At 40.8% G+C, this 13,012-nt stretch overlaps 2 protein-coding genes across 5 annotated transcripts in view; one reads left to right on the top strand and one right to left on the bottom strand.

Annotated features, from left to right (window-relative positions):
• The window catches only part of tctn1 (tectonic family member 1), a 27,689-nt gene extending 17,220 nt beyond the window's left edge, over positions 1-10,469 (bottom strand). Inside the window, exons 1-6 of one of the 4 annotated variants that reach the window (XM_033043282.1) lie at positions 10,043-10,469; positions 8,055-8,398; positions 6,590-6,710; positions 3,839-3,945; positions 3,171-3,313; positions 786-873 (exon numbers count right to left, since the gene is read on the bottom strand). In XM_033043282.1, the coding sequence (XP_032899173.1) occupies positions 786-873; positions 3,171-3,313; positions 3,839-3,945; positions 6,590-6,710; positions 8,055-8,358 (763 nt within the window). In that variant the 5' untranslated portion in view covers positions 8,359-8,398; positions 10,043-10,469. Of the gene's footprint in view, positions 1-785; positions 874-3,170; positions 3,314-3,838; positions 3,946-6,589; positions 6,711-8,054; positions 8,732-8,813; positions 8,922-10,042 lie in introns of those variants that run through there. The other 3 variants (XM_033043281.1, XM_033043280.1, XM_033043283.1) reach the window with 3 other exon arrangements.
• The window catches only part of pptc7 (protein phosphatase targeting COQ7), a 24,815-nt gene continuing 20,638 nt past the window's right edge, over positions 8,836-13,012 (top strand). Inside the window, exons 1-2 of the mRNA XM_033043288.1 lie at positions 8,836-9,343; positions 12,105-12,284. Of these exons, the coding sequence (XP_032899179.1) occupies positions 9,142-9,343; positions 12,105-12,284 (382 nt within the window). The 5' untranslated portion in view covers positions 8,836-9,141. The remainder of the gene's footprint in view (positions 9,344-12,104; positions 12,285-13,012) is intronic.

Genomic DNA, 13,012 nt, shown 5'->3' with positions numbered 1-13,012 from the left:
GCCAGCAGGCACACAGTTTTAATATTATATAGATATTTGCCATTTTCTAGTCCTCAGGAACCTTTCCTATATTTGGGGAAATGTGAACTCAATTTGTCTTCTACCGATGGTGTCTGCCAAGTATTTTATATTTTTATTTCAGATTTCAAGCAACCAGTCATAGAAAGATACAACTTGGAAACAGGCCCCCTAGCCCACCGTGCTGACCATCATTCATTATTCCACTAAACCATAAACCAGATTCTACCTCTCACTTACATACTAGGGCCAACTTAAACCAGCCAATTAATTTCCCAAGCTGCACACCTATGGATGCAAGGAGAAACTAGAGTGCCCAGAGGATACCGCACAGAGTCGCAGGGAGAAGATGCAAACTCCATCCAGACAGTACCCAAGGTCAGGAATGAACCTCAGTCTTTTACTAGCTGCTCCTCGTTTTGCTATTCTAATCTATCTGATATTTTCTGCTTCAGACTCATTGGTTAAGGAGATGCAACGTTCCTTGTTTGATTCACATAAGCCTTGATCTACTGAAATTGCTTTCTAATTAGAGGAGATTAAGTGCAAGATCCATAAAAAGTTTGTAGCCAAGTGTAATGTCTAGCTGGCATGGAATGCTCACCAGTGACATGAAGTTCTGGCCCAATGTTACAAAAAAGTGAAAACAATCATCCCAGTTCTGTAATATCTGAATGGAGTTTATATATTTTATATATATATATATAAATATATATGAAAAATATATATATTTTTAAAACTTAAGCACATTTCACTTGCCCTCTTACCTGCAGGGTTGTTGTCAGTGCATGCAGATGTTGCCAGAGGAGCAGGAAGCTTTAGATAACCACCATTAACTTTAATAGGCATACCATACTGAGAAGAAACAAAGCAACGACACGAGAGATATTATCAGATTCTTTTTTTTTTTAAAGTAAATTTGAAACTGATACGAAAACTGCTCAGGCAGTTAACAACAGGGTCGAAACCTGTGGGCTTCTGATAAATATCAACGGAACTGATATTTCAGTTCATCAATGGGAGAATTGAGGTAAATGAAATTCAACCTGGAAAGTGTTATCTTATGTATTTAGAGAATGTAAACAAGTTAAGGAAACATGTAACATATGAAAAGATACTATAGTGCAGAGGTATAAGGGGACCTATGCTTGTCAACAAGACAAACAAATAAGGAACTCGGCAGGTCAGGCAGCATCTGTGCAAAGGGAAATACATTTCAGCTTAATGACACTTCATCAGAATTGTCTGACACAGTTTTCAAACTGAAATGTAAACTCTTTATCTCGTTCCACAGATGCTGCCAGCCTTGCTGAGTGTTTCTAGTGGAGTTGGAGAACTTTGTCATACTCCTTCAATACCTAAGGTCACAACATCTCCAGTCATTGAGCTGCAATGTTCAGATATGCTCTTGTGCAAGATTGGAGGCCAAAATGAGGTTATAATTGAATAATTCACTGAAGCATATGAAAGACCACCTTACCATATACCCAACATCTGCAAGCCAAAGAACTTCTACCAGCCAAATGAAACTAATGCATAATGGCTTCACAGACGAAAAATATTTTTTAATACTTCTATGGTTCGATATAGTTAGTATCTATGGTAGCTGATATTCTGTTCCAAAATTTAATTCTGGGATAATAATAATAGCTCATCTGTTTTATAGGTTATTGTATTTATTTGAAAAATGCTATTTCATTGAACTGGACTGGTACAGGAACGCTGAGGCCCTGTACAAGAAGGACAGAGCCAGCTGTACTTTTTGAGAAGGCTCCGTTCCTTCAACGTCTGCAGTGAGATGCTGCAGATGTTCTACCAATCAGTGGTAGTCAGTGTCATCTTCTTCGCTGTTGTGTGTTGGACAGTAGGGCGAAGGTTGCAGACGACAATAGGATCAACAAACTCATCAGGAAGGCTGGCTCCGTTCCGGGGGCGGAGTTGGATTAATGGGAGGTGGTTTTGGAGGGGAGGATGCTCCTCAAACTGCGGAGCATCCTAAACAATATCCTAAACATCCTAAACTCACCCCCTCCATGACACAGCTCACCCCCTCCATGACTCACTGGTCAACCTAAGGAATACTTTCAGCAACAGATTGGTTCTAAGATGCAGGACAGAACGTCACAGGAGATCCTTCTTACCTGTGGCTATCAATTTGCACAACTCATCCCCCTTCTGTCATGGGTAGACCGAGACTGACTCCGCTCCCTCGCTCCCTCCCCTCCGCCCCAATCTTTGCACATCCCCCCAATCCTTTCCACTCATCACTTTAGTTTATTGTTTCATGTATTTTGTGTTTTTATGACTGTTGGCAGAACAATTTCCCTCCTAGGATAAATAAAGTTCTATCGTATCATATCGTTAAGAAAAAAAAAGAAGCTTGTACAAAACATCTCTAACAGAAAATTGAACAAATTGACTTTGTTTCCAACGTATCAATTAAATCATAATCTCCCTAAGTTTAACAAATGAGTTACATTTATGTATATCAATCTCCATTTCTGGCCACTTACCAAATAACTCAATAGCTCTGAGATTATTTTATGTTAATAAAGTGATCCAAATAAAGAATACACGGGATCCAGAATGTTGTACTTAGCGCCAAAAATAAAACCATATGAGCAATTTCAAGGAAATTATTTGAAACAAAATGAATGAAGTTTGGATTAAGGAGTCAAACTACAATTTTGGTGCGTTGCATCAAGAAGGCTGAAGGTATCAAGGATTCCTGTCACCCAGGCCATTCCTTTTTTTACTTCTACCTTCTGGGAGGAATTTCAGGAGCTTCCAGACAAACATCCAGACTTACGAACAGCGTCTTCCCCACTGCCATCACACTCCTGAACCAATCACCTCTTTCACATCCCCTTCGTGGAGACATTGCCATTCTTATTCTAAACTTTGCCTCATTCGGTTACTCCGTTATTTTACTTGCACTACAATCTTGCATTATTCTGCTGTTTTTCACTGGTCATATTTATTGTTGTGTTTATCATTATTGTATGTATATTGTTTACTGTGTGAGCTTCATGTGAACAAGGAATTTCATTGCAACCTGGCGTATATGAATAATAAACTCGTCTAATCTAAGTAGAGACCAGAATAAAAATAAAAATTCAGGCATAATAAAATATATTAATTTGCAAAACTACCTGATAGCCATGTGAAGTTGAACTAGATGTACTTGGAGGTGCTTCATTAGTACCAAAGGAAAAACCACCAAACTGTTTCACCAAACGATCAAAATTATCAGTACTTGGCAATTCAGGGGTAAAAAAAGATGATCCTTTCTTGTCTGAGGAGTAAATTGTAGACAAACAAACAGAAAAATGTTGGGTGAGAACAAACATTTGGAAACAAATTTACAAATTATCAACATGAATTATTATTCAGAAAGGAGCAAAGGCTATAAACATAACATCTATAAAAATGTATGTTTATATAAATGTAACCATTGGTCAGATGTGATGCTTATTTTTTTCTGTGTTGTGCATAATATAAACCTTACAAAAGGTTTATCTTATGCCATTACAATTATTTAGGCTTTCATTAACTTTGAGAAATACATCTACAGTTCTGATTTAGTTTTACTTTGCAGATCTAATTAGAATATATATTTAATAAATGAAGCACGGACTAATCAGATATTGGTTGAGATTTTTAGTTTATTATATACCTTGTTTTATTGCCATAAAAATACAAAGATCATTCATTTATATGGAACTATTAATAATCATGTTTTGAATGTGTGTCATAATTCATTACATTTTAACAAAACAATTATGAAAACAGATTAAACGCTGACAAAAAATACACTCACAGTTGTTTGTCTCAATACAAAAGATGCTGGGGTTGGTCAAGGTCACAACTTTGCTTATAACTGTTAAGTATATTGCTGCCTCATGCTTGCAAAGTTCTCTGTCTCCTCTGCACGGAAATCATGAAAGGTTGATATAAGTAATTATCAAATTATGTTTATATTTGTTTTAACCCTTATGGAATAAATGGGAATTAAAAATGTGGATGTAGTTTGATAATGACAGGTTACCAAGTACTGCAAAAACTTGAAATGAAAAAAACACCGTTGCCTGATCAATAGAATACAAAGCTTCCAAAAGAAGCTTTCACCAGAATTTATTGCAGTCTTTTCAACATTCATAATGAATAATTCTTCCCTTTAGTTTCTCCCCCCCCTCCCTCCCCCCAATGTATCTGTACATTGTTAGATGGAACCTCCCTAGTATAGGGACAATTAATTTTGACATGGTCATCACATCATTCTGCATTGATCTCAAAACCTGGTGCAAAGCTCATGATGCACTGGTGGCAGCAATTCTCCTCTCCTACGTGTTTATGCATGACAGACTACTCAATGCACAGGAAAAAGTACTAAAGATTTTTACTGAAGTCCAGGAAAGGCAAGAGATATGAACATAAGAAGGAGTCAATCAGAAAACAAAAAAGGTGATGGGTCATCTGGGTCTCATTTCAAGATAAAATAATAATAATAGTTTTGCACGAGATGGTTGAAACAATCAAACAGAGCAAGATAAAAGCAGCCTGGCTCAACCTCAAAGAGTTACCGCAAGGCTCGGTGCTGGGACCACAGCTATTTACAATATATATCAATGATTTAGATGAAGGGATTCAAAGTAACATAAGCAAATTTGCAGATGACACAAAGCTGGGTGGCAGTGTGAACTGTGAGGAGGATGCTATGAGGATGCAGGGTGACTTGGACAGGTAGGGTGAGTGGGCAGATGCATGGCAGATGCAGTTTAATGTGGATAAATGTGAGGTTATGCACTTTGGTAGCAAAAACAGGAAGGCAGATTATTATCTAATTGGTGTCAAATTGGGAAAAGGGGAAGCACAACAGGATCTGGGGGTCTTTGTTCAACAATCAATGAAAGTAAGCATGCAGGTATAGCAGGCAGTGAAGAAAGCGAACGGCATGTTGGCTTTCATAACAAGAGGAGTTGAGTATAGGAGCAAAGAGGTCCTTCTGCAGTTGTACAGGGCCGTAGTGAGACCACACCTGGAGTATTGTGTGCAGTTTTGGTCCCCTAATTTGAGGAAGGACATTCGTGCTATTGAGGGTGTGCAGCCTAGGTTTACAAAGTTAATTCCCGGGATGGCGAGACTGTCATATGCTGAGAGAATGGAGCGGCTGGGCTTGTATACTCTGGAGTTTAGATGGATGAGAGGATATCTTATTGGAACATATAAGATTATTAAGGATTTGGACACGCTAGAGGTAGGAAACATGTTCCCAATGTTGGGGAGTCCAGAACCAGGGGCCACAATTTAAGAATAAGGGGTAAACCATTTAGAACGTAGATGAGGAAACACTTTTTCACACAGAGAGTTGTGAGTCTGTGGAATTCTCTGCCTCAGAGGGCAGTGGAGGCCGGTTCTCTGGATACTTTCAAGAGAGAGCTAGATAGGGCTCTTAAAGATAGCGGAGTCAGGGGATATGGGGAGAAGGCAGGAACGGGGTACTAATTGAGGATGATCAGCCATGATCACATTGAATGGCGGTGCTGGCTTGAAGGGCCGAATGGCCTTCTCCTGCACCTATTGTCTATTGAAATAAGCAGTGTGATAATCAAAGATAGGAACAGAATGTTCTTGGTGGAATGCTCTTAGTCTAAAATTACAATCATGTTCTAATCATTGCTTCATCTGTGAATAGCCTCAGGTCACCCAGCCTAATCCTAATCCATACCTTCCACTATATCAGTAGACTCCTGGCTATTCTGGCTATAATTTATATTGATCTGAGTATTTGCTGTCAAACTCTATAATGGATAACTTGTTACAATGTCTGAATTTTTATATGTCATTTTCAAATAGTTCTATGCCGCACATCTCTAATCCTACAAGCTTTCAAAAGCTCCGTGCTTCTTTAATTCTAACACTTTATCTGTACCAGATCGTAAATATATTATTAGTATTAACCTGCTTTCGCCTGCCTTTAAGTTTGGACTTCTCATTTAATGCTGAAACTACATCAATGAGGGAGAAAATAATTAATCGTCCATAACAAACCTGTTCATGGCCACAAAAAAAGTGCCAAAGGACCTGGGAAGGAATATTGCAGGTGATAATAAACTGAGATACTTAATTTCACATCTGATATATGAAAAAAAGATCAATTTTCTTTTGAATGACATATCAATTCTCGGAAACTCCAAAAAGGATAATAAATTAACGCATGATATTGACATGGAAAGCGAAAGAAAGAAAATGTATTAAGAAACAAATGCAAAGAGGAAAAGGAAAAAAAATAACAAAAGAAAGTCTGAAGAGCAAAATACTTGGAGAAACAAGAAAACATTAGATGTCAGAAAATGGGGCAAAGGCACACACAGACATCTCCATTAGTATCTTTGGTCAATTCATTGCTACTGATTTCAAAATAGCCTGTTAAAAATTATACAATCATTAAAATAATTGAAATTACGTTTTGTGTTGGCAAGATATGTTGTATTTATTGGATACAAGTAGACATTCAATAAATTCAAGTTTAGGCCACATATAAATTAGCCTATTTTGCGGTTTAACTTACGTGACAATATGAACATCGCATGTTGTAAAGGTAGATACATCAGAAGCTGTACAGTCTGGATCACAGCAACAATTTATATCACATTGTTCAACCAGTAAATTGCAGACACACAAAGTGTGAACTGAAATAACAAAAATATATCAGTGTTAATTTAACAATGACCTTTATGAGTTAAGCAACTAGTTAATTAGTTCTTATACGGATAAGCATTGGCCTGGACACCCATACTGCAATTCTCTACGATCAATTGTGTTTATCTGAAAATAGGCAGAGTGCTGGTTTAATAGCCCATCCAAAAATGGGCACTACAGAAAACGCAGAACACTCTTGGGAATGCAATACAATATTAGCCTAACTATATGCTCAAATGCACCAAATCTTGAACAAATAATCCTCTTACACCAAGGCAAAAGTTATAGCTGATGCAATGATTTTTTTATAATTACATGAATCCATCCATCCTTGCATCTATGACCAATATAACAATTTTCCTTGCATAGCAAATGCATATTTTTAGAACTTAATATTTCACGAAATTAAATATAGAATCTACATTATGTGTACAAGTGTACTTTTGGAAATCTAAACATACTCTTTATCACCTCTCCTATCGTCAAAGAATTCATGGAAATTTATCAAAAAGTAAAGTAAGCTGATCAGGCAACATTTGAACAAATTAAATATTATAATAAAAGGGTGGATAACAAAAGGTCCTTACATGGAGAGCACCACCAGACTCAGGAACAGCATCCGTTCTATTATCAGGCTTCTGAACACTTATATAAGCCAGGGTACTGTCCGATTCACCTTTACCCCATTGAGGACATTTGTTTATGGATCTGATGCCTTACAATGCTGGGAACAAGATTCTGGACTCTGGACATCCCCCTTTGATATATCCGATCTGATTGGGTTGCATCCATTTGTTTATGGATCTGATACCCTACAAATCTGGGAACTATATTCTACAGTCTACACCTTCCCCTTTGCTCGCCCTATGGTAGTTGAGTTTGACTTGATTGCATATATTATCTGATCTGATTGGATAGCATGCAAAAATAAATATTTTCACTGTACCTCAGTAGACATAACAATAATAAACCTAAACCAGAGAATCATCAGTTCCCTCGGTCAGTCAGTGAATTCAGTGACGGTGAATTCTCGACATGGTGAAAAACAAAGACTAGAAACGCTGATTATCTACAATGGTTGAACTCAATGTCGAGTCCTGAAGGCTGCAGGTACAAAACAACATTTAATAAACATTTGGGCAGGTACCCGGAGAGGAAAGGTTTAGCGGGCAAATGGGGCATCTTGGACGACATGGACAAGTTGGGCTCAAGTGCCTGTCTCGACGCTGTATGACTTTATGAAATGTGAACGCCAATGAAATGAAATAAAGCCATAAATCTGGAGACACAAGATACTACAGATTGTGGCACCTTGAGCAAAATCAATAACCTACCGTTTAGTTTAAGATCTGGCAGGGAGTTTGCCCGGAGCAGAATCATCCTCTGTGTCTCTTGGGCAGTTGTTTTAGTGTCTTTGGTCAAAACATGTGTTATATTTGTGGAATTTTGCAACTGAGAGAGCGCGGTGTCGCCAGAGATGGGATCAAAGAGGCTCGGAGTGCTTGTTCGATCCGCATTTATTTTCGGTTGCATTTTAAACGCTGCATCGATCAGGAAAAGCCCCCAAAACATCCACAGGGAGACCAACCATCCCATCGCCACCGGCGACCGTTTCACTACAGTCGGCGACCCACCCATCGCCGTGGACAACCATTAAACAACCGCCAACATCCGTTTCCTGTGGGATGACCGAAAGTCATGCAAACAAAAAGCCGTCATTTGCCACAACCCTCACAACTCCCACAGCACATTTGCAAATAAAAACGAATCCAATGCAGCAATTAACTTAAATAATATCGATACGCGGGGAATTACCCCTCGTAAAAAAACACACACACAGTTGGCGGGGAATTTTCGATCCCGGAGCGATTGGCGAGGAAGTTCCCGCGCATTCGTGCTTTGAATCTGATGGGTAAAACCAAAGATCTTAGATCTAAGATCTTTGGGTAAAACGGAGAGTAACGGCCGCGGCGGGCGGTTGCCTTTGATTGACGCGCGCGAGACGGCGGTTGCCTTTGATTGACGCGCGCGAGACGGCGGTCAGGCGGGAGGCGATTGATGCGTCAGAGCGGCGGGTGACGCAAAGTCCCTGCCTGTGACGTCGGTGGGGAGTCACGAGAGCGGCGGGCTCGAGCTGCGGAGCGGGATCGTCGGGCGTCCATCCATCCATCTATCCATCCAGTGGGTTCAGCGAGCGTCCGCCTCGCCTCCCCCCCCCCCAGGACGTCTTCTCTTCAAGCGGAAGATGGCGGTGGTCAGGCCGCGTCTCGACCATCCAATCCACCTCAATCGGAGACTTTGAGTGACGAGAGACGTTGTGAGGGCAAGACGAGAAGTGGGCTGGGCGTTCGGGCGAGCCGGCGAGGTCCCCGGAGCAGGTCACGGTGCGCGGGAAGGTCGCCGCCGCATCAGCTCCCGGGCATGTTCTCCGTGTTTTCCTACGGAAGACTGGTGGCCAGGGCGGTGTTGGGGGGACTTTCCCAGACTGATTCTCGGGATTATAGTCTGGTGACAGCCAGCTGCGGCTTTGGGAAGGACTTCAGGAAAGGGATTTTAAAGAAAGGAATGTGCTACGGTGACGACGCGTGCTTCATAGCCAAACACCGAAGTGCCGACGTTTTGGGTGAGCGGTTCACTTTTTTATCACTTGGTGTATTTATTTTCGGTCAATTATATTTAAATTCAGTTTATTGTCACGTGTACCGAGGTAAATGAAAAGCTTTTTCGTTGCGTATACAATGAAGAATGAAAACGACGGCATGGAGCAACTAGGTTTGAGAGAGTCAAGTCTCTTGACAAAGGCCTACGCGGTAGCGACGGGCTTAGAATTACTAAATTCAGCGAGTTCTGATTATTACATCGGCTCATTTTGTCTTTAAATCACCCGATAACCAGCAGGTCGCTGTCCACCTGTTAAGTCGTGAACTGCTTGCTCACTACACGAGAAAGATCACATGTAATATTTCACATAACCATTTTTTTTTACTCTTTCCTAGTCATTAAATAATTTATCACCCAAATTATTACAATCGTTTCTAATGGGGTGAACCAATATCCACCCCCATTTAGCTTGCACCTACATCTATGTTAAAATTGTGCATTTCGTAGTTACCCCGCCTGGCCACAACATTTTAATTGTGCATGACCTTTTCACAGTAATAATACTGCAAACTACAGTAGTTCTGAGCCTGACTTCCGCATTTATAAATTGAAATGAAACAGATACAATTTACTTTAAAGTGGACGCGAATTCGTTACGAAACTTCATTTTGAAACACTCTGGTTAATTGCATTTGATTCAGTGAGTTGGATTCCAAGATACCTTTGGTTCTCAGCGTTGTGCCGATCTCGTTGGTGAGGCTGTTCCGCAAGATGGAGCAGTCTGCGAGCCCTTGTTAGGCCTCAAGCAACGGAAACGGACCGCCCTGACAGGTCTTGTGACAGCTAATTAATATCAAGTCTTTGCGACTGCTTGTAAATATCTGTTTATTGACATTTACAAAAACTGGGAAGACCTCTAAATGGGTAAGAAGTTGAAATAATTTAGTTTACGACTGCATTCAACACGTGGGATCAGTGTTGGGATATCGTATGTATACGAAAATGAGTTTGCAGACAACACAACATTGACGTAGTTGCAAATTGGGAAGAAGACTGTCAAAGGATACAGCGGCAAAACACGGTTGGAGTAACAGTGCTAGAGGGCATGTATTTGTGACATTTCCCGTTGCGACCCTTCTTCAGACTTCAAGAGCAGGATGTAGATCAGTTTCAGATGTGGGCGGAGAAATGGCAGATTTAATTTATTCCGGGTAAATGTGAGGTATTGCACTATGGAAGGTCAAATCAAGGGGAAAGTAGGGAGTTAATGACAGGATAGCCCTGTCCCACTGTACAAGTTCATTCAAGAGCTCTCCCGAGTTTAAAAAAATCAAATTCGTGGAAGCACGTAGAATGTACTTAGCGGGTACAGTCGGAGTTCGGGGCCATCTCTTAGCGGCTCGTAACGCTAACGGCAGGTAATCGGGAAACGTGGTAAGCTCGGGAAGACTCGTGAAGATTTTTCAACATGTTGAAAAATGTCCACGAGAGCCCCGAGTACTTACGAGCGGCCATTACCGTAAATCTCCGAGTTCAAATCAGGGCAAACTCGGGAGAACTCTTGAATGAACCCGTACAGTGGGACAGGGCTTTAATAGAACATTGCTGTGCAAAAGGGTCTTGGGGTCCCATTCCACAGCTTTGTGAAGTCAGAGTGGACTTGCATGGCCTTAATCGGTTGGGGCATCAGTATTGGACTCAGGAAGTCGTATTGCAGCTTTATAAAACTATGGTTAGACCACGCTCTGTGCATTTTTGATTGCCTGATTAAAAAAAATATGAAATATGGTTTACCAGGATGCTGATTAGAGGGTATTCAATTTAAAGGTGAGGTTGGGCAACTTGGATTATTTTCGCTGAAATATTGGAAGATGAAGGGAGACATAATAGAAGTTTATAAAATTGGTGGTCATAAATCTTTTCCCAGGGTGGAATGGTCAAATATTAGAGGGTATAATTGTGGGGCAGGTTTTTTTAGGTGCTTGGAACATACACCAGAGGTAGTGATGGAAACATACAATAGTGGCATTTAAGAGACTTGTTGACTGCTGTAAAATTTCATACGATACGATAAAACTTTATACATCCCCGGAGGGAAATTGGTCTGCCGGCAGTCACAACACATAAGGTGCACAAAAACTTGAAATTAATGGTGAAAACAAAAATAAAAAAACAATCGACAGTTGGCTGGCTGCCGTGTGCACAGAGCCTCCACTGGAACAAATGAACAAACAAGCGAACACAGACTTATCCCCTGGACAGAGGATTCTAAACTAGAGTGCTCCCACACCGGACCCCCCTTTGTTCTCCCACCGTCCCTCACAGCCGTCCCCCCCATGCTGGGTCCTCCATTGTTCTTTACAGCTGTCCCTACATGCCGGGTCCCCATTGTTCTTCATGGTGGCCCCCCCACCACGGGTCTCCATTATCTTCCCCTCCCTCTCATGCTCATTGACCACGAGGCCCCACCACCACCGAGGCTCCTGTTGCCGCCGAGTCCAACGTTGCTGCCGAGGCTCCCATCACCGCCACCGCTGAGGCTCCTTCGGCTCAGACAGGCCTCACCGCCCAGATTCACCACAGTCACCTGGGAGGCCTGTGGGGCGAGTCGGGCTTACTGGGCTGCGTTCCGGTATTGAAATGGTTGAGCAAATGCTGGACCAGTGGCTCTCTGACACATGATTTTTCTGTGATTTTCCAGTAACTAACTTTGGAAAACTGGAAAAAAATTAGACTGAAAGTATCACTAATATTTGCATATCAACTGATGTTTTTTTTCTTAGGAGTCGCAGATGGGGTTGGAGGTTGGAGAGATTATGGAGTAGATCCTTCCCAATTCTCGGGGACCCTGATGCGAACATGTGAGCGCTTGGTACGGGAAGGGCGCTTTGCACCATCTAATCCTGTAGGAATCCTTACTGCAAGCTATTGTGAATTATTACAAAATAAAGTCCCTTTGTTAGGTAAGGAACTGAAGGATTGATTTTGGCTTTGAAAAGGGGTTATTTACTTGTATCTTCTAGAGTTGCTACAATTTTACTTTTATGGTTAAAATTAGTTGTATTCCTTTGCATTTTATGTTAGGAATCCAATATACTTTTACTTTAACACAAATAGATCTTGGTGTAAGTAAGAAAGTGTTTACATATACAGTTCCCTCATAATGTTTTGGACAAAGACCCATCATTTATTTATTTGCCTCTATATTCCACAATTTGAGATTTGTAATAGAAAAAATCACATGAGGTTAAAGTGCACATTGTCAGATTTTAATAAAGGCCATTTTTATACATTTTGGTTTCACCATGCAGAAATTACAGCAGTGTTTATACATAGTCCCCCCATTTCAGGGCACCATAATGTTTGGGACACGGCAATGTCATGTAAATGAAAGTAGTCATGTTTAGTATTTTGTTGCATATCCTTTGCATGCAATGACTGCTTGCTGTCTGCGATTCATGGACATCACCAGTTGCTGGGTGTCTTCTCTGGTGATGCTCTGCCAGGCCTGTATTGCAGCCATCTTTAGCTTATGCTTGTTTTGGAAGCTAGTCACCTTCAGTTTTCTCCTCAGCATATAAAAGGCATGCTCAATTGAGTTTAGATCAGGTGATTGACTTGGCCACTCAAGAATTTACCATTTTTTAGCTTTGAAAAACTCCTTTGTTGCTTTAGCAGTATGTTTGGGATC

This window comes from Amblyraja radiata, chromosome 25 (genome assembly GCF_010909765.2).
Source record: "Amblyraja radiata isolate CabotCenter1 chromosome 25, sAmbRad1.1.pri, whole genome shotgun sequence".
Lineage (NCBI taxonomy): Eukaryota > Metazoa > Chordata > Chondrichthyes > Rajiformes > Rajidae > Amblyraja > Amblyraja radiata.
The sequence above is the reverse complement of the archived record's forward strand: the minus strand, read 5'-3'. Positions and strand labels throughout refer to the sequence as shown.